Here is a 22,527-nt window from a genome sequence, read left to right on the forward strand (position 1 = left end):
CAGCTGGTGCTTTCAATACTGTTTAATTTCTTTTTAGAAGCATTGTGTATTACTTTGAGCTTGGTTTGTAAAATAGGTCAGAGAAGTGCTCTTCTTTCATTCTCCAAGAATTTGAATTTCATGCAGAAGGACACAAATATATTCTAGTTAGTGAAACTCTTTTCCCTATATCTTGACATTATTGAAAGATGTTCATCTTTCTTTCAAAATAAGGACCAATCTCCAGGAGTCATCCTCATCTGATCTCTTCAATAAGACAGGTTGGTCAGAACTGGGCATCCCTGTTTCAATCACGTCTCAATGAACTTTGTCTCTATATGCAGATCTTTTGAAGGAAAATAAATTATACTTGACTTTATCCCCAGTTCTTGAATTCCACATTTTTTGATTTTTGGCTGCAGCTAAAATCAAGTTACTTTATATTTTGTAGACATTTCCCTGCTTTACTAAAGTTAAAGCTTTAATATTGTATAAAGTCTACTGTCATTTACACTTTGAGCACAGTTTCTTATTTCCAGGTATTTTTTCTAGCCATTGTTCTTTCCCTGCTGTTTCTTAGTGAAGAATGATTCAAAAAGATTGTAAGAATAGCTTTTCCTGTAACATTTTTCATCTTTCTGCTTGGGCGAAAATAGGGGATACATAGCAACGAACACGAGTCTGCAAAGAGTTTTTTCTTGGTTTAGCATCGCATCGAGTTGTAGTCTATGATAACAAAGAAATGCCATGTTTGCAGTACATGTGCGTGAATTACTGCAAGATGTTAGGGGGTTGCTAAATTTGGTAGCCTGAAGGAAGCAAGGCTGTTGGGACTCCATGCCAGTGTGCTCAACCAGTAGCAAGGCCGACCCTGCATTCCCAGTAAGCCCACGGACAAACAGAAGACATTCAGGTAGACAGACGCATGTCTGAGCAGAATGGCACAGCAGTCAGTGCCCACACAAACAAAAGCACCACCACTGCCTCCCTGTGTGTACACATATATTCACGTGTGTGGTGTGAAAACTGCCAGGAGCTGGGTTTAGATGCTTGGCCCCAGATCCTTGCTGTTCCAGATGCTGGCATGTGAAGCTGCAACCGCTGTCCAGCTGCTAGCACACTCCTTTGCACAAACCAGCATACACACACCCCGTGGGACTGTGATCCCTCCTGAGCTGAGACACACAGTCCATCCAGTAGCTGGCCCTGGATCCTTGCCCTTACTCCTGCACAATAAAAGACACACACATACAAATGGGTCTCAGCCAGCCCCTGGATCCTAAAGTCTCCTGGGTAGTTGCCTTGGATCCCTTACCCCTTCAGAAGACAAATTCTACCCTTGTCTTGCTTCCAGTTACATATACACACCCCAGATTTCTGACTGCTTCACCTACTCCCCAGCTAGCCCAGCTTGATGTTTGCTGGCAATCATCCATTGCTACAGGCACCCTCATGCACTCCAGCTGCTGGTGCCACAGACCACTACACACAGACACACACGCACAGAGAACACAGAACCTCTTGCCCCAGAAAATAGGTAGAAATGGAGTTTAATAGAAGATATGACTGAAGATGATCAGCAGGCGCAGGGCTCAGACAGGGAAACGAACTGACCGGCCTTGCCTGTATGTGACTGGCCCCTTTTAACCACTTACCCATCTGTATTCCTGTACTTCTTTCTCTCCATCTCTAAACCACTTCTATCCTTCCCTTTTCCACACCTTTTATTCCTCACCTAAAAATCTTCTAAGTCTTGTTGCAATGCCAGGATGCTCGTTCCCTGCATCCTGCAGGTGTCCCAGCCCCACAGGCAGTGATGCCCTCCCCAGCTGACCCACAGCACTGGTGTCACCCTGAGCCAGGGGCTGCGGCTTCCCTGAGTTTTTCCACCTGTCCTTGTGCCTCTCTGCTTGTATGTGTGCGTGAGCACCTTTGATGGGCTGATGGCTCCTGTGATGAACCCAGGATGAAGCAGAAATAAGTTGAATCCTGAAAAATAACTTGTCTGTGGACCAGACATGCTGGAGCATGTACAGTGTAGTAATGGCAAGTGAAATGTCTGGTTAGTGGCCTTGTTGGCCTTGGCCGTATTGCAGAATTTGATGTCCAGGAGAAGATTTGTACACAAATCTAGCTATGATGGTCACCAGCCACTAACTTCATTACATATTGTTGAGATAAGAACCAGAACACTTTCCACATCTCTGCAGCCAAATAGTTTCGCTTCAATGTGGAAATTACAGGTTTCATTATGTCAGGAAACCTACGGAGAATGTAATAAAGGTACTTCATATAACTGGTAAAATATGCTCTACTTCTGGAGAGAGCTGATGAAATCCTTGACATTTTAAAGTAGTATTGTGTGACATTAAACATTTTCAGAGTACTTCTGTGTTGCAGTTGTGCATTTTAGTGTAGTAAAAATATTCTTAGAGTATTTCTTGTACCATGGGTTTTTTCATCACTGCTTACTTAAAGCAAGAGAGCACTGCAACATTTTTGTGCTTGTTTCAAAGAGGATTATGTGTCAGCATTTTTCTCAAGCTTTCTTTTGGCTTTTTCCTCCGTTCTTTAGTAAAGCTTCTTTCATCTCTGCTGTTGTATGTTAATAGGTAATCTTAAAAATAATAATTTTTTTTAGAATACCAAGGCAATGCCTAAAAATTATTTTCAGAGTAACTTTCAAGTTCAATATTTCATTATTGTGTCAGAAATTAGATTGATTGAAGGTGGATGAAAGTGATATTTTCCTCTCTCCTTTGATTTAAGTTGAAAAAATTTTTTGTGGAAAACTCAAATTCTCTCGAACTGATGCAAACCAGTTTTTTTCTACTAGGAAGGCTTGAAAAGCATGTGGAACAGTTTGCTGAATATTGACTTGGCTTAAATTGGGACTGGTGATGATCAGCCAGGCTGCATTAGCTGCTTCTCAGGGTGTACACTCTTAATTCCTGTGAACAACAGTTACGTCAATTTTCTTACCCTGGGCTTAGGAGGAGGAGCAGAAAACCACTGATTTTGCCTCAGCCATTCAAAATGTCTTCTTTTTTTTTTTCTGCAGCAAAATTAATTGGGTATGAGGGAGCTGTTCTGCTGTGCTTTTAGTTGTAGAGTGCAGAGGACTGTGTCTCCCTTCCCATACATACACCAAAGAGCCTTCCAAGATTCTAAGAGAAATAGCAAACCTTTCTGCTGCTGTAAAGATAGTTGTAAAGCAGCTAAGTCATGCATAAGAAGCTTCTCCTGTGGAATCCATATTTATAAGTGTACGTGTACTTTGTGTGTGAATTTTCCTTATTACTCCTTTTTATCATTAGTTCCAGGAATTTTCTTCACTTTCTCAGGGCTGCTCCCTCCTGAAGGTGTAAGTACATCCACAGATGAATAAATGTGACTTCAGTTACACAAGTACAAGCCCAGTGACACCAGTGGGATTCCACCAGTGCTACTGATAGTAGAGTTCAGCCTTCAGTGCTTTTGCTAGAGTTAACACATAACAAAAGAAACCAAGAGAATTCATGGATTGTGATTTTTTTCATGGGCAATGGGGTGAGAGAGCAGTGAAAGGACTATTAACTCTCAAACCTAAACAAAAGTACTAGGAGACAATTTTAGGCACAAAAAGATGAGTCAGAGTATGTTCCCATTTAGCAAATGGTAAGAGATTAGATTATGTCAGTTGTATATTTATTTATTGAGGAAATGTGGTCTACCTGTTATGCCTATTACATATATTTCATTATATGATTGCTGTATAAACATGTCATGGATACCAAAGAATGAAGTTAATTAGTGCTATTCTTTCCTTGCCTAAAACTGTACCAGTTAGTATGCTACTGATTTCTCCTGAAAATTGAGATAAAATTTTATTTTGTGTTTAAATGAATCAAACTTAGCCCACATGTAAAAATTTCTGCCTTTTAAGCACTCTTACAGTTACCAACCTTTAAAATCAAATTATGCAAATTAAAGTATTAAACATTATTAAAATTACCTTCAAGTCTGAATTTATAAGTACTTTATAATCTTTGTTGATGAAATAATTTTCCATTTTTATGTATCTTGTGTATGGAATGATAGATTACACCAGAAAAATAATTTCTAGAAATGTATGAAGTGTTCAAATTTTTTGAAAGGTTTGATGGATTTTCTTCTAAATCTGAAATAGAGCAGAGACCCAGGAACCTAACAAACTGAGCATTTATAATAACTCATATATTACCATGTCAGCAATGGCAGAAGCACAGAAAAAAATAAGAGGCAAAGTGATTGTGAACTTCTGAAGCTGTATAGTAAATGGCCTGAATTGTACAAGAAATGATACGATTTTATAGAAAGAAATTGGTGCATCCAGTTCTCTGGAATGTACTGTTTCAAATTTACATACTGCTGTACATTCTAAGTTTAAGATACAAAAAATAAGGAATTTTCATAGAATCAGAGCTGTTTGGAAGGGTCCTTAAAGATCACCTAGGCCCAAGCTCCCTGCCATATTTTTAAGAAATAATGTTTTTAGGATGCAAATCCTAGAAGTCTAAATTTGTCCATAGTAGTCAGTGGGCAAGCAGGTTCTTTAAACAACAATTCCATCCAAAGACAAAGACACATGGCATCAGTCACCCCCTCACGCCTTGATTCCTCTCTCCAGTACCTGTAAAAAAACCCAAAAACCCTAGATCACTTCTTAACTTCGATATTTAGCCTTTAGATAGGTAATATGATGACATATGAATTTTTCTTAGCGTAAGAGAGAAGGTTCTAAGTACCAAAGCTGAACTGTGCGCTCTTCTTCTTTTGTTGGTACTAACTCTGTTCAAGCTGGAAGTGCTAGCCTTAACAGAATTCACACACAGATGTAATTTCATTTCCATTTACTGTGACCCCCACTTGAAAGCATGATTTCTGCTTTTATCTGCTCCTGCATTAGGCTTCTAAAACTGGGAAGTTGGTGTTGAGTCTGCATTAGCTGTATCAAGTGCTTACACCTACAATAATGCTTCCATCAGAATATGGACAAACCAAAGAGAAGGTGAAAGAAAAATTGATGGCTCATTGTAAACCTCATAAAATAATAAGAATACCTTGGAGAAGGGCATCAGCACATTTGTTTATCATACTGTAGAAAATGTCAGCTCTATGGTGACAAAACAGCTAAAAAAAGCAAATCTAAATTGTTGCTGAATAGCAAAAAGGATTATGAGGAGTGAGAGCAGCACGGTGGGGAAACCGGAAAAGAATCCCTTATTTTGACAAGATCTTGAAACTATGGTCAAGCAGGTGAAGCATTAGTGAAAAGAATCAAGGAGCATGGAGTATATGAGTGGCTTAATAGGAGTCATGGGAGGAGTCTGTGTTTAAAGTTTAGTTGGAAAAGATGAGAAGGTAGAAAGCTAATCATGAATAATGTTTTAGATAAAGTGGGATTAGATAAAGTAGGTTTAAATTGATATGTATGTGTGTGTGCATCTGTGTGTGAGAGAAAAACAGAACAAATATGGGAGGTAATAAGAAGGATGAAAAAGAAGCCTGAAAGGAATGAAAATCAGAAAGCAGTTGAGGCTGAGTTGGAGACATAAGAAGTTGTGATTACAGCTGAGGGATGGTGATTCACAATAGGTAAGAAAACATGACTGTTCTGAACAAGATTTGAGAAATGGGGTAGAGTAAAATAAAATTGCAATTTGGGAATCAACCAAAGAGTGATAATGGTTACTTGCTAGATGGGTATTTTCTCCAAGAGAATGAAAACAAGAAAAGCCAGGATAACAGTGAGGGAGGCAGGAAGAAGAAAGGGTGAGTATCGTGATGATCGCTGAAGAAGAGGCTGACTAAAAGTTAAGTCCTGAAGGATGTAAGACACATGTAAGACACATATAGCAGTCTTTGAGCAGGGTAAAGTTGATCATGACTGCAGATCTTTGCAGGTGTTGACCAAAAGCTGGATTTGGCTTCTTGGAGCTCTGCTAATTGTGTGTTGAGGGTTACATCTCCCCTAAAGGATGTAGTGACTGGTGATCGAGTGCATCTGTGGAAGGATCCATAAACATGACATGAAAGTTTTAGGTTATGGTAAATTTTGGTTCAAAAAACTTAACATATTGTCCTTGTTTCCTAAAGGAGGCGTGGGTAAAGAGAAGGAAATGGGTTTAGTTACGCACCGTAATTAAAAATAGTCCGTAAAATGCACTCACTCAGATAAAGACTAGCATGAAAAACCTTCTGGCAGCCTTTTTAGGGCAGTTTGAAAACACAAAATTGTCACGTTTGAAAGCAGAGAAATCCAGGAGAGTGTTTTCTCTATTTTTATTTATATGCAATAAGGGAGGAAACCTGTAATGATTTTGAAAAGCAGTATCAAAAGAACACCAGCAGCTTTCCTTTGACAATTAAGAAAGAAATAACCCAAACTGGGGTTGTCAAAGGGCTAAATAAGGATCACTCCTTAGTTTTGCTGACAAAACTGTGAAATTGTGGAAGGCTATTCAAGTCTAACACTGTTAGACACCCAAATGGGCTTGCTGTTTCTGAAATGTAAAATAATATGGTCTGGTGAAAGATGTCCCTTCCCCTGGCAGGGGGTTTGAAAATAGATATCTTTAAGGTCCCTTCCAACCCCAACCATTCTATGATTCTCTGATTCTATGACCATCTTAATTATACAGCCAATTGGAAATTTTTAAAGGACAAATATATCCTGAGGTTACTTGTACAATGAGAATTTGTCAATCTGAGGTTTGGGTGATGAGACAACTGGTGAAACCATGCAGCCAAAGGAATGAAATTTGCATGTTGAATGAAAATCAGTGTTAGGATAGTTATCTTTCTATGCATACGATAACAGAAGTAGAAGCAGCAGTCTTCTTTCTTGCAGTTGTCTGAAAAACAATATCCAATTAAATATGATTAAAATTAGTTTTGCTTGTAATAAAAGTCTACAGATGTAATTTTTAGGCAAAAGAATCTCTTCTTGAAAATAAGACAGCATAACAAACAACTCTAATGACAATTTTTACTAGAAAGGATAGGTGCAAGGGGTTTGAAATACTGCAGTTGTATAAATTGTACATGTTTTGATTATGTTGTTGCTGCTATCATAATACAGTTCTTATTAAAATTCATATGATGAAATATATATCTTATTGAGTGGGTGGATGCAGTTGTAGAAGGGTAGAAGTATAGCAAGAAAGAATTACGCAATATTTACTTTTCAAGTACAAACAAGTCAATCAAATCAAATAATTGCAGAAGTAAAATAAAAGAGTATCAAATTACTATTGTTATTATGAGAAAAAATATCTTAAAAAGTGTTAATGAAGTCGCAGAGTATGTGGCAGAAAATGAAAAACACAACAGAATGTTTCTCTTGAGGATTTTAGGAATCTAGCATAATCTGTAGAGCTGATTTTCAGTAAGGGACTACTTCAGCTGCTGCTGTCACCCTTAAACTGCAGTAAAGGAGAGAAGCTTCCTAGAAAGAAAGAGTTTTCACATGAAGGAACAAACAAATCTGAGTTTGTCACGTCCTTACTTTGGCATTCTATGTGCTGGGCTTTATTTCAGATTTTCCACAAAATTTTATGTAAAAACTTCCCTTTACCTGTTTCTTATTTCTCATTCTCCTGAAAGTACGAGTCATTTGAAGGTAACTAGTGCTTTCTTCTTAGAAAGATAAGTGAACTCTAATAGCGACGAGAGGAATCTCTCTTGAATAGTGGAGTCTAGATAGTTACCATACATTACATCTCTCTTTCTTAAAGACATTTTCTTGTCAAATGTTTTGGAGTCCTCTAGAATAACAGTTGCTGCAGCCCTGAATGAAAGGCAACTGTTACCTTGCCTTTGCAAGGGGTTCTTTTAAACATTGGGGCTTAATTAAATTTTGCTAACTTACTCTAGAAGGGCCTTGCATTCATCCTGCTCTGGATCACGAACATATGTAAGGTCAGGAGGCTGAGAACCTTCTTGCATTGCAAGTGTACCTTGGCCATGCAACAGAGGCCTTCAAAATTACCTAAAGATTTAATGCTGATCTGCTCCCATGTAGCACTTTTACATTTTGTCCTGGTCAGCAGTATCTTCTTCTGTCAGAAATACAAGTTCCTGGGTGAGACACGTGTTGGTTCCAGCCCCTGTGCCCTGAAGGGATGCAGCTGGTTGTGTCTTCCCATGGAGGGAGATTATCTTGTGCACCCCTTACCAGTCCTGTGCCCCTTACTGTCACAGGGGCTGTTGAGCATCTTTCTCAGATGAGTGCACATCAGTGTCCCAAATCAGAGATGGAAGGCAACAGCAGCATTTCTTGCCTTTTAGAGAAGGGGAAAGATTGAATTGTTCCTTGTGGGTATCCTGACTGGTTGGGCTTGTGGGAGCAGGTGCTAGATATCATGCTGGGCATGTGCTGCCAGTTACAGGTGCAGACAAGCCCAAAAAAGCAATCGGAAAAGCTGCTAAACCGGAGATCCGGCCTTTAAGTGGTGCATAATGATGAAAGACATACGGCATCCCTTAAGCAGAAGTTTGTTACCAGTCTATAGCCAGGAGAAATGCAGAGAAAACAGATTTAAGGCAAGTGCTCACCAAACTTCACACATCGTTTTTAGACTCTGTTTGTACATAGTGAAAGGAAACCTCAGGGTACAATTTGTCTCACCTACCTGAGATTTCTACCGGAGGATGAAGTGAATTAAGATCTTCCTGTGCCTATTTTTTCTCACTTGAGTATAGAGCTAGATGACTGCCTCACATTTCAGCATTACAAATGTAAATTTTGCTTGAGATTAAAGATACCCATCAAGGCAAGTGTGCACTACTGGAAGCTTAGAAAGATTTTTTCCCAAACAACTGGAGAATGCTGATAATTTCTTTGATTGTGGAGAAGAAAAAACTGTATGAAAATGTCTGTAATTTTTCATAGTTATTTTAAAATAATTCAGGCTGTAGTAATTTTTGCTATGTGTTCTTGCTGCAATCTGATATAAAAGCAGGACTAGAAAACTCATGTAAAGAGAGACACAAGAATAGGTTGCCTCTGCTTGCAAGAAATGGAAGTTGTAGGTTCAGACAGCTTGTTTTGGTGCTTTGACAGGCCAGACACTGTCGAGTTAAAATGTACAAAAACAGAGGGTATGTCCATATGCTGCTAAATAAGAGCACCAACAAGCCAGTTCCAGTGCTGGAGCCATGATTCTCTTCCTGCGTAACTGTTGGCTCACTCCTTGGCTATTTGCTTCCAGCAGGCTCCAGACAGAAACAGCCCTAAGCACTGAGACTTGGCTGAAAACTGACTATAATTTAGCAGTGTAGGTGCAGCCAGAGAGTCTAAATATGAAGTAAAATGGTGCTAGTAATGAATGGTACTGCATACACCATCATTCCACCTGCCTCAGGTGGATACAGAGTCTTATTCGATCCTTTACGAAATAACTGCATTGGTTTGCTGAGCAACCAGCAAAACAAAAAAGGGCAATGAACGGCATATGCAGACATGTATGTTTAAATAACAAAAGGAGCTGGATCAAGATCAGCTTTTTAATTCATATCACCCCTGCTGCTATGGAGCCTGATAATGGATCTCTGCTGCAATTAATTTCAATTTGAATTGAAGGCATTTTCAGAATTGCCACTGTGGATGATAATGGAAACCCCTCAGATGGTCATAAGCAAGTATCGTTTGTGTGCAAATACAAACTGAGTATTCAGCTTGTGTTTTCTCCTTTCATCTTTCCACAGAGGTTGCTCACTTCTCGTATCCCTCTTTTTCCCATTTTGCTGCACTAATGAGTTTTTAATGCAAAGGAAAAGCGATTATAAGCAGTGAAGCAAAGACAGCTTTATAGAGCAAGACTGAGGAATTGAAGACATAGATCAGAGCTATCCACCAACCTAAGATGAAAGAGAAGTTCATGAAAACAGACACTTATAGATAGCTTTGATTTCATTATCATTAGACAAGAAAGGACGAAAAATGGAATAGCTGTAAAGATGTTCATACCTAGTAAGTTGCCTATATTAATAAAAGAGTCTATGCAGAAAGCATTAAAGTGGTAACATAGGACAGGAAAATATCTTGTAAAATTTTTTTGTTCATCTCTGGTTTTAGTGTAGTGTGATGTGATTAATCAATCGTAATAAACTAAAAAAACCCCACATATTAAATATTTTATTCACTGATGCTGTGTTTTCATGCAGTTGTTAAGCATGAGTTGTTTGTTTGGAGTTTTCTCTCTCTTTCCTTTTCAACACAGATTCTGGATTGTATTTCTATTACTGATTTCATGGTTTATCAGATCTTGAATTGTAAACAAATAGTTCGTGGATTTATTAGGAAGCTTTTGTTTGGCAGATATATGCACCTTGTTATAATATTCACAAGAGAAGTACCTAATTACCTTTGAAAGGTGCTTGACTAGATAAAGAATGATTTATGTATAGTGTTTTATGATTGCAGTTAGGAGTCTAATACAGAAAATTAGCAGTTGAGAGTGGGGAGGACTGATAATGTTCTTATTCTGAGAAATAACAAATTTGTTCCTCCAAGATGAAGTCAATTCCAATGCTTTCCTTCAGTTTAGGTCTTGAAAAATATTTTTTTTTCATTAAGTATAAATTAAGTAAAACACTAAAGCAAAGCTATTTTCCATATCCCATTGTTGCAAAAACTAAAATAAGATCATTAACGTATTTATATATTTTTTTAATTAATCAATACCTTCTGGCCAAGTCAAAAAATTGCTGACTAGTTGTATCGAAGTGATGCTTTGAAATTCTTCTGAGATTTTAATGATAGAGATATTTTCATTGCTCTGAAGTTTACTTGCCATATAGTGAGCCTTTGTGGCTTTCTCAGATGCTCTGCTCTACCCATTTAAGAAATGAGAAAAGGAAGAAAGGTATGTTAAGTGAGTTGCCTGGAGGGATAAAAAAAATCCATGTGAGACTGGAACAAGGTTTCGGAATACTGCTTAAATCAGTGTCGTGTCTTCAGCTGATAGATTTCTTGTCCAGCACAATCCATTTTGGTGCTCTACATTTTGTAGCTTAATTTATTTTGACACTGAGACTCAGCCTAAGAATTACATTAACATTCTGTGCCTTTTTGCCATTCAGCTGTCTCTTGCAAAGGTTCTCTGTCATGTTCTTGCCCTAGGTTAATATAGTAAACAAGATGTATTTCAGTGTATGTATCAGAGAGTGATTTTTATATAAGTACTGTGAATTTCCTGACTGTTTATGTATTGCAGTGTAAATTGGAGCATGTAAGACAATGCATAAATAATTTTTCTTCCACTGTGAGACTGTTAGAAGCAGGTCTTCTGTTTTGACTTGAAACTATTACCTTGGAAACTAAACATTTGCACAAAGTCCACAAAAACACTCTATCACAGTATGCCTATGAGGTTACCTTCCATGTGGATTTAAGGAATTTTCTGATTTTATTTTCTTTAGGTCAATGGAACAGAAATTGAATATGAATTTGAAGAAATTACTTTGGAGAGGGTAAGTGTGATTTATTCTCTCTTACAGAAAAAAAATATGTGTAATAAAAATAATTATGAATTAATTATGAAATTGGTTAAGAATAAAATTGTTTATAATTTGAATAAAGGTGTTCACTGTTAATTCTAAACTATAAAAATGTGAGTGATGCAACGAGTAAGTCCTTCATGCTATTATCAGGTTTAGCTACTTGCATTCAAAATGCTTTTCTTCCCCATAACTCTGTCAGTGTTCAGTTGGGTGTTTGGTTATTGTGAAGAGCCTCTGTGACTTGGTAACTCCCTTTTTAGCTTGTCACCTGGAACTGTGGATTGTTTTCTCTTTTAAAATCTTTGTTTTTCTTGAATATGTGCATAATAGAGGACATGTAGTGTTATAGTACAAAAGAAAAATTTCAAAAGGCTTTTTAATGTTCAAGTGGCTACATGAAAGCTATAGACCATTTCTATGTGTAAAAGATACATTTACTCAAAGGCTGAATTACCTGAGCTGTAATCAGGGCTTGCAGTGAAGGCTTTGTTGGTAACGTTGTTTGAAAGTAGCACCAAAACCAAAGAGATATGTACTGCACCATGTCTCCCTGGATTTGGTGTTTTTTCCTTGCCTTTTGGTTACACAACTGTTGTCCTTACAGTGCTGACTTTGACAAAGATCAAGGCCAAATGGGCCATGAATGGTATGAGAAAGAAAGTCTAAGCTTTGTAATGTGTCATAATGCTTACAAAGATTTCTAATGGATACAAGAATGTCACTGCTGAATTCCTTCAGTGTCCTACCACCATCTTGGGGATGTGAAGTTTTTCAATCTTGAAGCACAGTTCAGCTTCTTTCTACATAAAATGACTGAATGTGAGTCCAGATTTATCAAGGTGTGGCTGATGCCATATGAAAAAATTCCTGTAAGGTAGCAAATTACCATTAAATTAGATACTTAAATTATATAATTCACTGCACTTTTTCTGCATGTTATATTTTTAATTGTCCAGGATAATGAATTCCACAACCATTCAACTTAAAGAGATACAAGTTTATGTTCTCATTGATTTGCTCTCTTACAAATTATGAAAGAACAATATATCTTTTTATCATAGCCATCTTTATAACAGATAACATGTAAGGTTATAGGCACTTTTTATCTACTGTCTCTCAACTTACTTGTGCATCACTAGTTATTCATTGGACTAGAGTTTCCAAAGGTCACTGAACAGAAAACAGAACACATGCCTCCTGGGTGATATTTTGAAAAGCACTTTATTTTTAACAGATGTGGAAGTTACCAGCGTACATACTGCAGAACGAATGTGATTTGCATCTCCTGTACCTGGCAGATGCGGATAATTGTTTACTCATAGTGCAGTGTAATATCAGTTACAGGCTGAACAACAATAGGAAGAAGAGATACAGATCTTCACGGACAGTGTTTCAGTTGTTTTCTCGATGCTGCTGGATCTGTAGCTTCTGATTACTACTGCTTGATATGTTCTGTCACATGTATCAGTGTTTTGTCTCAAAGGCAGGGTACTGTGTCTTCTGGTTTTTGTGTGAGATATAAACCACAAGTGATTGCCTTTAAATAGCTGTCATTCATGTCAGACTAAAAGCGTTTTCAGAAAAAAAGATACTCTCCATGTTGATTATCCATTTTCTTCCACTAAACTGCTTTTAGAACTTAGAGGGAAATTATCTTTCTGTATTTAATGGCAAAGCTATTAAAGTTGCTGCTGTTGAGAGAGAAAAATGTAGTTTGCCCATATCAAACAGCTAGTAATAAACTTTACATTTTAGTCCAGTTATTCAAGTCGCAGAATTCTGCATCCCCAAAACCGTCAATGATTTTCTTCATGAAATTTTTACACATTTTGAAATGGTCAGTATAATTTAAAGGATTTTACAATGTAAAAAAAAAAAATATTGAGAGTATATTAGGGCTTTAGCACTCTTACCTGCTTTTTATTAATAATAGAATGAAAGGGAAGGTGGTATGGGATTGATTACTTCAGAGCACTTCCCAGTCTCTATAGACACCATTAATTTAATTATTAGGTCATCACCTTCATCCATAGGTGACATGGATTTGTGGGACCTATTCCTGAAGAGAGTTACTGGCTTTGCCCCACTGTGAAGAGATGGAGACATCTCTTGGGGTAAAAATACTACTTTGTGTACCTTGGCACAAAGTGTCCAGTGTGGAGCTGGGGAGCAGATCAGCAAGGTCCCAAAAATGCCAAGAGCAAACCCTGCCAATGGTCTGGTCGGAAGGAAAGGGCAGGGCTGGCTGAGCATCCCTGAGCTGACCAAGACCATGCTGGTGTACCAAGAAGTTGACTGCAAGGTTACAGGGGGCTTGTGAGGAAAGATTTTTAAAAAAAATTTTCTCTTTGAAATAATGTTATTCAGTTGTTTCTATTTAAAATGTTGTGCCCTAGTTTGCAGTTAAAAAATACTTGGAGATTTGAAATTAAAAGGCTTCAGTGAGACCTGACATAGACAATTAATTTGAGGCAGATCCACCTTAAATCTGTGATCAGTGCTGCTCCAGGAGTTAAAGAAGTTGTAAGTGCACCCCTGTCAGCCCTCTCTTTAGTGGACGCTCCTATCCTTTTACTCTTCAGTTGTGCCAGCCACTTATCAGGTACCTTCACCAATCTCTGAGCTTGCTGTTAAATCATTTAGAGCTCTCATAAAAACACACTTGAATAACAGTTACAGAGTTAAGAGAAATCAAACAAATTCTCTTATGTGAAAAAAAAAAAAAAATCTCTTTTGTTAAAAAAAAAAAAAAATCTCTTTTGTTAAAAAAAAAAAAAAATCTCTTTTGTTAAAAAAAAAAAAAAATCTCTTTTGTTAAAAAAAAAAAAAAATCTCTTTTGTTAAAAAAAAAAAAAAATCTCTTTTGTTAAAAAAAAAAAAAAATCTCTTTTGTTAAAAAAAAAAAAAAATCTCTTTTGTTAAAAAAAAAAAAAAATCTCTTTTGTTAAAAAAAAAAAAAAATCTCTTTTGTTAAAAAAAAAAAAAAAGACAGTTTAAATTCCTTTAGATACCTCAGAGAATATGTGAGATTCTCTGCTAACTCACCAGCATAAAATACAGATCCAGGTGTAGACTAACTTTGTGATTCATAAAAAACTACAGTGCCCAAATGCACACTCAGACAAAATTCTTCAAAATCCTTCAAAACATTACCTTGCTCTGGCTTGAATATTAAGGAAATTTTTAAAAGGAAACTCTACATAAAATGATTCATATTAGTGCAGTGATGTTAGTCTTCCATTACTGAAGGACTTGAAAAAACTATGCCCAGTGCTATCAAGAGACTGACTGGCATTTGCAAATCAGTGGTCAGTGTAAGAGATAATCAAATAATCTCTGGTACAAAGCCTAACCAATTTCCCTAAGCTGGAGGAAAGTTTTAATTGATTGACTCCTTGGTACAAGTGCTGTGCTTGGAGACAGATGCTGAAGAAAGAATTTTAATAGGGGTTGGAATATCAGGCAATATAAATACTTACTCTGAAGAAAAGTTAAGACAGTGGGTCGCTTAAGGACTTGTATTGGATTCATGCTGAGTTCAAAATCTGAGTTCGGATCTCAGAATCTTTTTGCTCATCTAACCTTGCCTGCTTTTTAGACAAAAAGAGGACATTTATGATTAGTAAAGCTGTTTTCATAGATTCTTTTCATGTTCAGTACGTATTGTCATTCTCTATCTGTATAAAAGGAGACTGGTGTTAGTTTTTGTGGAATAGACTGTTCAGAAAAATTAAATTCTATCAACACTGGAATTAAAGACATCTAGTACCCAGTGCATTTGCATACTGAGATTAAATAACTGGTATCTGAACAGGTTGAGCTCTGACTGAGAATTTTCCCAAGGCTGAGACATGCATGAAGCATCTCTATTTCTTCTTCTTTTTTACTCCTTTGAATTTTCTGGCCTGTCATAACATTTCAGGTTACACTGCAGAATGTCCCTGTTTTTTAATGAACCATATTGTTTTACAAAATTTTTAGGAACTTGTTTCATTTCCTCCTCACTTTTTCAGATTTCATTGCAATTGCCTATTGTCTCACTACAGCTGACGGAGAGAAAGGCCTGAATGCTCACATAGCATAATTATTTCCTTAGAAAATCAGGTAAAATATATTCATAGAATCATCTTCCAAAAGAGTAAATTCTCAATAATGATTTATCATCTTGGAGTTTGCTGTGTTAACTCTGATAAATTTAACTCTGTATTCACCACGTGCTCTGTTCAGTGGAGAAACTAAAAATCTACTTTGTCTCTTCTTTCCTTTGACTTGATAGTTCAGTGACATCAATAACCACCGTCAGAAGATCTAATTTTTCTGCTCCAAGATTATCATTCTCTAAGAGGTTGGGTTTCTGCATTTCACCAAATTGAAGGACTTCTTAAGATCTTAACTAGAAAGGCTAAAACTAGTCATAAGTGAGCTTTGATGAGCTCAGTTGGTTAGAACGTGGTACTAAAAACACCAACACCAAAGGTTGTGCATTTGATCTCCATATGGGCCATTCACCCAACAGTTGGACTCGATGATCCTTTTGGGTCCCTTCCAACTCAGAGTATTCTGTGAAATTATGGCTTAAAGGCTAAAATTTAAAAATCCTGAGGAAGCAGTGGAAAAAGAAATCCTTGTACATTTCAGGAAATAATTTATTACAAGCCTCAGCTTTTAATTACTTTGATACTTGTAAACCTGAAAAATAATCACTACTGTGTTATTAATCATTTTTTTTTCATCACTAATTTCCTATGTAGAAGTTTTCAAAGATGTGAACAGGTGCATTCCACTGAACACTGAAGAACAGTGAGATTCGATTGTACTGAATAACGCAAGTGTTTTAATTTGACTTGATGTCTTATTTTTTTATACCTATCTATATATCTTGTTTTTGTAGAGATCATAGAATTATAGAACAGTTTGGGTTGGAAGGGACCTTTAAAGGCCATCTAGTCCAAGCCCCCTGCAATGAGCAATCTAGCTTCCCTTAGATCAGGTTGCTCAGAGCCCCATCCAACATCATCTTGAATGTTTCCAGGGATGAGATACCCACAGTTTTTCTGGGCAACCTCCTCCAATATTTCACAACTCTCATTCTAAAAACTGGCTTCTTTAGATGTAGGTTAAATCTACCTTCTTGTAGTTTAAAACCCTTGTCCTACATCTACAGACCCTGCTAAAAAGAAGTCTGTCCACATCTTTCTTACAAGCCCCCTTTAGGTACTGAAAGGCTGCATTAAGATCTCCATGGAGCCTTCTCTTATCCAGGCTGAACAACTCCAGCTTTCTGAGCCTGTTTTCACAGGAGAGGTGCTCCAGCCCTCTGATCACCTTTATGGTCTCCCCTGCATTCAGCAGATCCACATCCTTCTTATGTTGGGGTCCCAGAGCTGGATACAGCACTCCAGGTGGGGTCTCACCAGAGCAGAGGGGCAGAATCACTTGCCTTGATCACCTGCCACCCTGTTTTGGGTGCAGTCCAGGATATGCTCAGGACATGTCCAGCCTGTCACCAGCCAAGATCACCATTTTTTTGTATTTCTGGGATGTTGAGGTCCCTCCCCCTGCCACACTGGGAAACAAGGTTTTCACTATTAGTCAGTAGTGAATCTTTCTGCCTTTTTTAAGGTCTTAGACAGCAGTTCATGCACCAATTTGCTTTGACGTCCCAGGACTGAGACTGTAGGACACCACAGTGCCAAGAAAGTCCTCCTTTAATTGTTCGAGAAATCTAACAGAGTGGAAGGGAGTGGTCAAGAAATGGCTGCTAGGAAAAGGTATTTTCACAGTTTAAAAGTGCATGCCGTAGATGCCTTTTGAGAACCCAGAGTGTACAAATCAATATCCAACTATCAACAGCCCCAGTGGAGTAGTCTGGCATCTTCCAACAGGAGAAAGTAAATCTTTTAAAGTGAGTGTCCCTCAGGTACCTGATGAGCTCCACCAAATTCAGAGTTGCTCTCTGAGTGTTTATTTTTGCAGAACTGTAAATGATTTCTTTATAGTTGAAAGCTTTCCCTGTGCCCTTAGTACATGTCTTCTTTGATAGGCTTTGCCTGCTTCCTAAGTGGTAGTAGCCTCAGACTGAAATAAGTCATAATTCAAAAACAGAATCCTTCCTATTGACTAGTTTATACCAGATTCATAGTAGAATAGTGACCTATAGGTGTTTATTGTTGGAAAGCTCACCCACAGGATTCTTTTTTCCTGGAAGGGGCCTACAAGAAGAGGCAGGAGTGTCTATTTGTGGTACTGAGTTATCAGCAAACAGAAGATGAAAATCCCATCTTTTTCATGGTTGTTCAAACAATTTGAAATACTGATCTCTTGTGTATCCACATAGAGTCTCTGTAGTGTATTTCTCTGTGTATGTATAAAACAAAGTTCTGTGAAATAAGAAATTAAGAAAGATCCTTGAAAATACATGTGTAGTGCTTGCAATCCCTGTGCGGGAAATTCTGTTCTGCATTCTAATTCCAATCACATCTGAGTTTAGAATTGATGCTCAATTGTGTCAGTGGCTGTTTTTCACCTTCAGAGAGGTTTGTAAGTACTGGAAAGGGCAGGCTCTGACCCCTGAATGCAATGGCTGAAGCAAGGTCTGTGTTCTCCTTTCATCTCTTGTGTCTTACCAGATCTTGCCTTGACCTGAGGCTGTGCAGGAGTTAGCAATGAAAGAAACTAATGTGCAGTCCTGCTAATGGGACACTGAAATACCAGGTCAACATTTTCCAAAACAACTGCAGAATTTGGTTGCTTTAGTTCAATGACCTAAATTAAGATTCTTTGGCACAGTCTGATTTTTTTTTTTTTTTTTTTTGGTAATATTGCTCGCCCAAAGCGTGTGATTTTCTTTCACCTCAGAGCAGCCCTAATTTGGTACCCAAAATATAACTAATCACTGGAAAAATTTGTTCTTATTCTGTCAGAGTTATTATGCTGAAACTATTTCTGGTCATAGAGCTGTACTACATGTCTTGTGGGAGCCTGTTCTACCAGTGCGTGGTAGAGGTACAAAACATGCCGGAATATGCATGGAAAGGCAGAAGAGCTGGGAAAGGGTGGGCTTTACCTTTTGAGAAACAGAGGCTCCTGCCTGATGTTCTTAGCTGTCATCCTCCACATTCAGTGTCTGGGACTGGAAATCAGTAAGCCCACGTAACTGTCTTACTGAAGACTACTGAAAGTGAAGACTAAGAGAAGTGAAGGAACAGCTGTCAGATATTACATCCCTCTTAGAGGTGGGACAAACTATTTTTATTTATCATTATTGCTGTTAACAATTATATGGCTAAGGAGCGTGACGAAGTAGAACTGTACTGCTGCAGCACTTGAGAGCATCCTGGAAACAGTGGCAGGACTAGGTGGACTAGTCTTATCTACAGACAGTGATACCTGGACTGCTTCAGAATACATGCTGCCAGGAGAATTCGAGTTATCCAGGGCAAATGCTAAGAAAGCCTGTGGCTTTCCCTTGAACCTTTGTTTGTAAGGAAGATTTGCCCTATATTTCATCATTGCTACAGCTGTGCAGGGGGTACATCCTTTCCCAGCTGTGTAGTCGCAGCACTTCGCATCCCAATAGGCACGACAGGAAATCTGAAAAGCCGCGAAAGGGGAGACAAAGGAGAGGAAAAGGCTTTAAGTGAATAGCGGGGGAAAAAAAATAACTGCTACACTGTGCTTAGAAAAAGAAGCTGAAATAGCACTATACATTTAGCTCCCTCTGGGTGCCTATCAAAGAAATTATTATTTTCATATTATTTTCTTAGAATTCTGCTTTTAAATCTAAGTATCTGAAAAACACTTTATGGATGCTAGCTTGGATGAATCAGAATAGTGTATTTCTTTGGATGTATCACTGCAATGCCATTTAAGCTCCTCTAAAGGCATTATTGCAGTGAAGGATGTCTCCACCCATGCATGTGTGTTAGCTTTATATTCAGAGTAAAAAAATACATAGCTTGGATTTACACCTGATGACTCAAGCTTTCCAAGACAAAGAAACTATGGATTCATTAGGCTTTTATTCACTTGTATATGTAACTTTGAATGTTTATGTATTCACTGATTCATATAATAATTTCTGGGTATTTCTTCAGATCAGGGGTTCACAGTTTGTTTCAATGAGTCCTCAGGTCCAGGGAAGATTAGGAGAGTTTTCTTGTTAAGTGAGAAACTTTAAATAACTGAATATTCTGTTACGAAAGCACACGATGGCATTTTAGTGATTTCAAAATAATTTGCCGCTTTGAAGAATGCTCAAGCAGACAAAGGGAACTGGAGATTGTTTGCCATAATTTTTAAAATTTAATAAGAGCCACTTGAAACACTGAGCTGTTTTGTTCCCAGAGGAGTAAATTTCATTCTCCAATATATTGAATCACAAGCCTGAAGTTACTTAAACTCTCTCCATTGAAAATTCACTTTTCAATGGGAACTTGTTCAGGGAGAGCACATCAGTAGAAAATACAGACACTAGAAAGAAGGCACTAGCACAGTATTAGAAAGCATTCTAAAAGTGACAGAAACAAAATAAGTCAACTGCAGGGGAAAAAATATGTATATTTCATATCAAAACTGAAGAAAAGTTGAAAAGTTAAACCTACTTTTGTGAGTATAGGAAAAAAAGAACTATTCACATTTATCTCTACTTGAATCTTATCCCTTTAACTTTGCCAAGATCACCGAGACCTTGAGTTACCTATTATTTGAAAAGTTACTTCATGCAAATCATAGCTGCCTCGAGGCAATGTTCTGCTGCTGGTTCTTTTAAATTATTATTATTGTTCTATTGACATTTTATTTTTCAGGTAATATCACCCATTTATTGCTTTTCTCTCATTTCCTAACTTACTCTCTCTCAACATACGGTTTTCAGGGAGTAATTCTGCTGCTTTTTTGTATTATTTACAACTTTACATGAAAATCGTGTTCACGTTAGATGAACCTATTTAAGATATGGCCTTTCAGTCAGTTTGTTATCTGTAGCTGATGAAGTCCAAGCTTTATCTCACTTCTGTTTGGTGTTTGGAAAGTGAGCGCAGGCATTTTGTGAAGCTGTCTTGACAGTGAAGTCAAATCTGCAGAATACTGTAGTTTCTGAAAGGAATACTTAAGTGTGAAGTAGATAATACTGGTCTAAAGGAAAAAAGCTTTGTGCAATGAAACAGGGCTGCCTTTGGTGCTGTATCCTAGTCCTCAAGTCTGATGGAGAACAGCAGACCTCTTCCCTCCAGCTTAATTTTGCCCGGAAATAATTTTGCAGGAGTTTAAACCAGATTTAAGGGTGTTCTCAGTGCTTGGATTGTGTCCCAGTTTTCAGGAAGTGCAAAGAAATAGGCATTATGCTTCACACAGTTTGACTTTTCCAAACTGGCATAAACTGGCATTTTGGAACAGGCTGCCCAGGGAAACGGTGGAGTCACCACCCCTGAAAATTCAAAGAACAAGTACACATGGATCTTCCCAATATAGGTCAGGGGGCCATGGGGGTATTCAGTCAAAGGCTGGGCTTAATGATCTTGGTGGTCTTTTCCAACCTTAATGACTCTATGATTCTGTGAAAAAGCCTGCTAGGAGAAATCAATCAAAGTGTGCCACCCAAGGAAACCTGAAGTGTCCCACCCTGTGATACTCCACATCAATCAGCACTAGCCACTTATGAGCACAGCTGCAAGTGTGACTTCAAAATAAACATTCTTGTCCTGAATAGAAGCTTCTGGAGCACTAGAGGCAGGGTAGGTATACACTAAAAAATCAGTTATATGTCTCTTGGAAATGCTGTCTTTTCCAAGAAACTATGTAGGAATCTTTTTGCAGAAACACTGAGAAAGCACTGCAGAAAAAAAGAATATGAGGTACAAAGAATTGGTTTGACTCAGTTTTCATTTAGCTTTGCAACTGTCATTGGCAAATAGCATGTGGATTTAAAATATGTACATTTAAGTAAATGAGGAAAATGAACCTCAATTTACCGGTAGAAAATGACTCATTCTGGAGATGATAATAATCACCTCACAGCAAAGATGGTCATTTTCGAGGCAGGACTTTAAAAAGGCATCTTTGATGTACTGGATTTGTCTTTTAGAAAAAGTAATGTTTTTCATTGCAGAAAATTACTTTTCATTTTTGTTACAATTTAGAATCAATTGTAATGCATAAATTAGGGTTGTACAACCTCAAAGAATCAGTATGCCATTTTGGTAGGGAAAGATATTGCAAGGATGTAGATTAATAAGGGGAAAAAAATTGCTGGATTACCCAGACTGAATTCCATAACTGTCATTGCTGTGCATCTTAACACATTATCTCAATAAAAAATTCAAATTTGTTCTTTCAATGCAGCATTGCAATTATTTTCTGTTCATATGCATTTGTATTTGAAGCAGTCACAAGATCATTTGCCTTTCATTTAGAACTACCACTTATAGCTTATCTTTGCCTCTGTGAAGGAAAGAAAAGCTTTTCCTTGTCACAAGAGGGCCAATAATTTATCTGATGTACTTTTTTGCAAAGCAGTTTTGCAGGAGCCATGGCCAACTTTGTAGCGTTTGTAAATTCTTTGAAATTGTATGATATAGACTGTTTCCTCTCAATTTTGTCCCTGTGTTTAAAACTGAAACTAGATGTCAAATAGATAAGGTAACTCCAGGTATGTGAAGCAGTAAGTAGATGAAAAGCAATCGCATGCTGCTTATGCATGTTTTATACTGCAAGATGTTGCTTTACCCTAAGAATTTGACCTAGCTGGTGAGACTCAAGCATGGCTTGAAAGTCATCTTATGCAACTTAATGTGATATATGAATTCTGACTGAATTCTATGAATAATTTATTATTTGAGTGGTTTTTAATTTTGCAGAGTTTATGTTGTTCCACATTTCCTGTACCTCACCTGCAAAGGAGAAGAGAGCTCCTGGTAGCAATGTAATACAAAGATTTCCATTAATAGATTACATTGTATACGAAAAACCCAAAACCAAACCAAACAAAAAAAAGCTCAAAAAACAAACCAACCCCTCTTCCCC

At 37.6% G+C, this 22,527-nt stretch overlaps 1 protein-coding gene across 23 annotated transcripts in view; it reads left to right on the plus strand.

Annotated features, from left to right (window-relative positions):
* The window catches only part of DLG2 (discs large MAGUK scaffold protein 2), a 1,005,290-nt gene that overhangs the window by 618,464 nt on the left and 364,299 nt on the right, over positions 1-22,527 (plus strand). For all 23 annotated transcript variants that reach the window (XM_017735865.1, XM_017735859.1, XM_017735860.1 and 20 more), the window contains one exon: positions 11,425-11,475. In XM_017735865.1, coding sequence (XP_017591354.1) covers positions 11,425-11,475 — 51 coding nt within the window. The remainder of the gene's footprint in view (positions 1-11,424; positions 11,476-22,527) is intronic.

The sequence above is a fragment of the Corvus brachyrhynchos genome, unplaced genomic scaffold (assembly GCF_000691975.1).
Source record: "Corvus brachyrhynchos isolate BGI_N302 unplaced genomic scaffold, ASM69197v1 scaffold44, whole genome shotgun sequence".
Lineage (NCBI taxonomy): Eukaryota > Metazoa > Chordata > Aves > Passeriformes > Corvidae > Corvus > Corvus brachyrhynchos.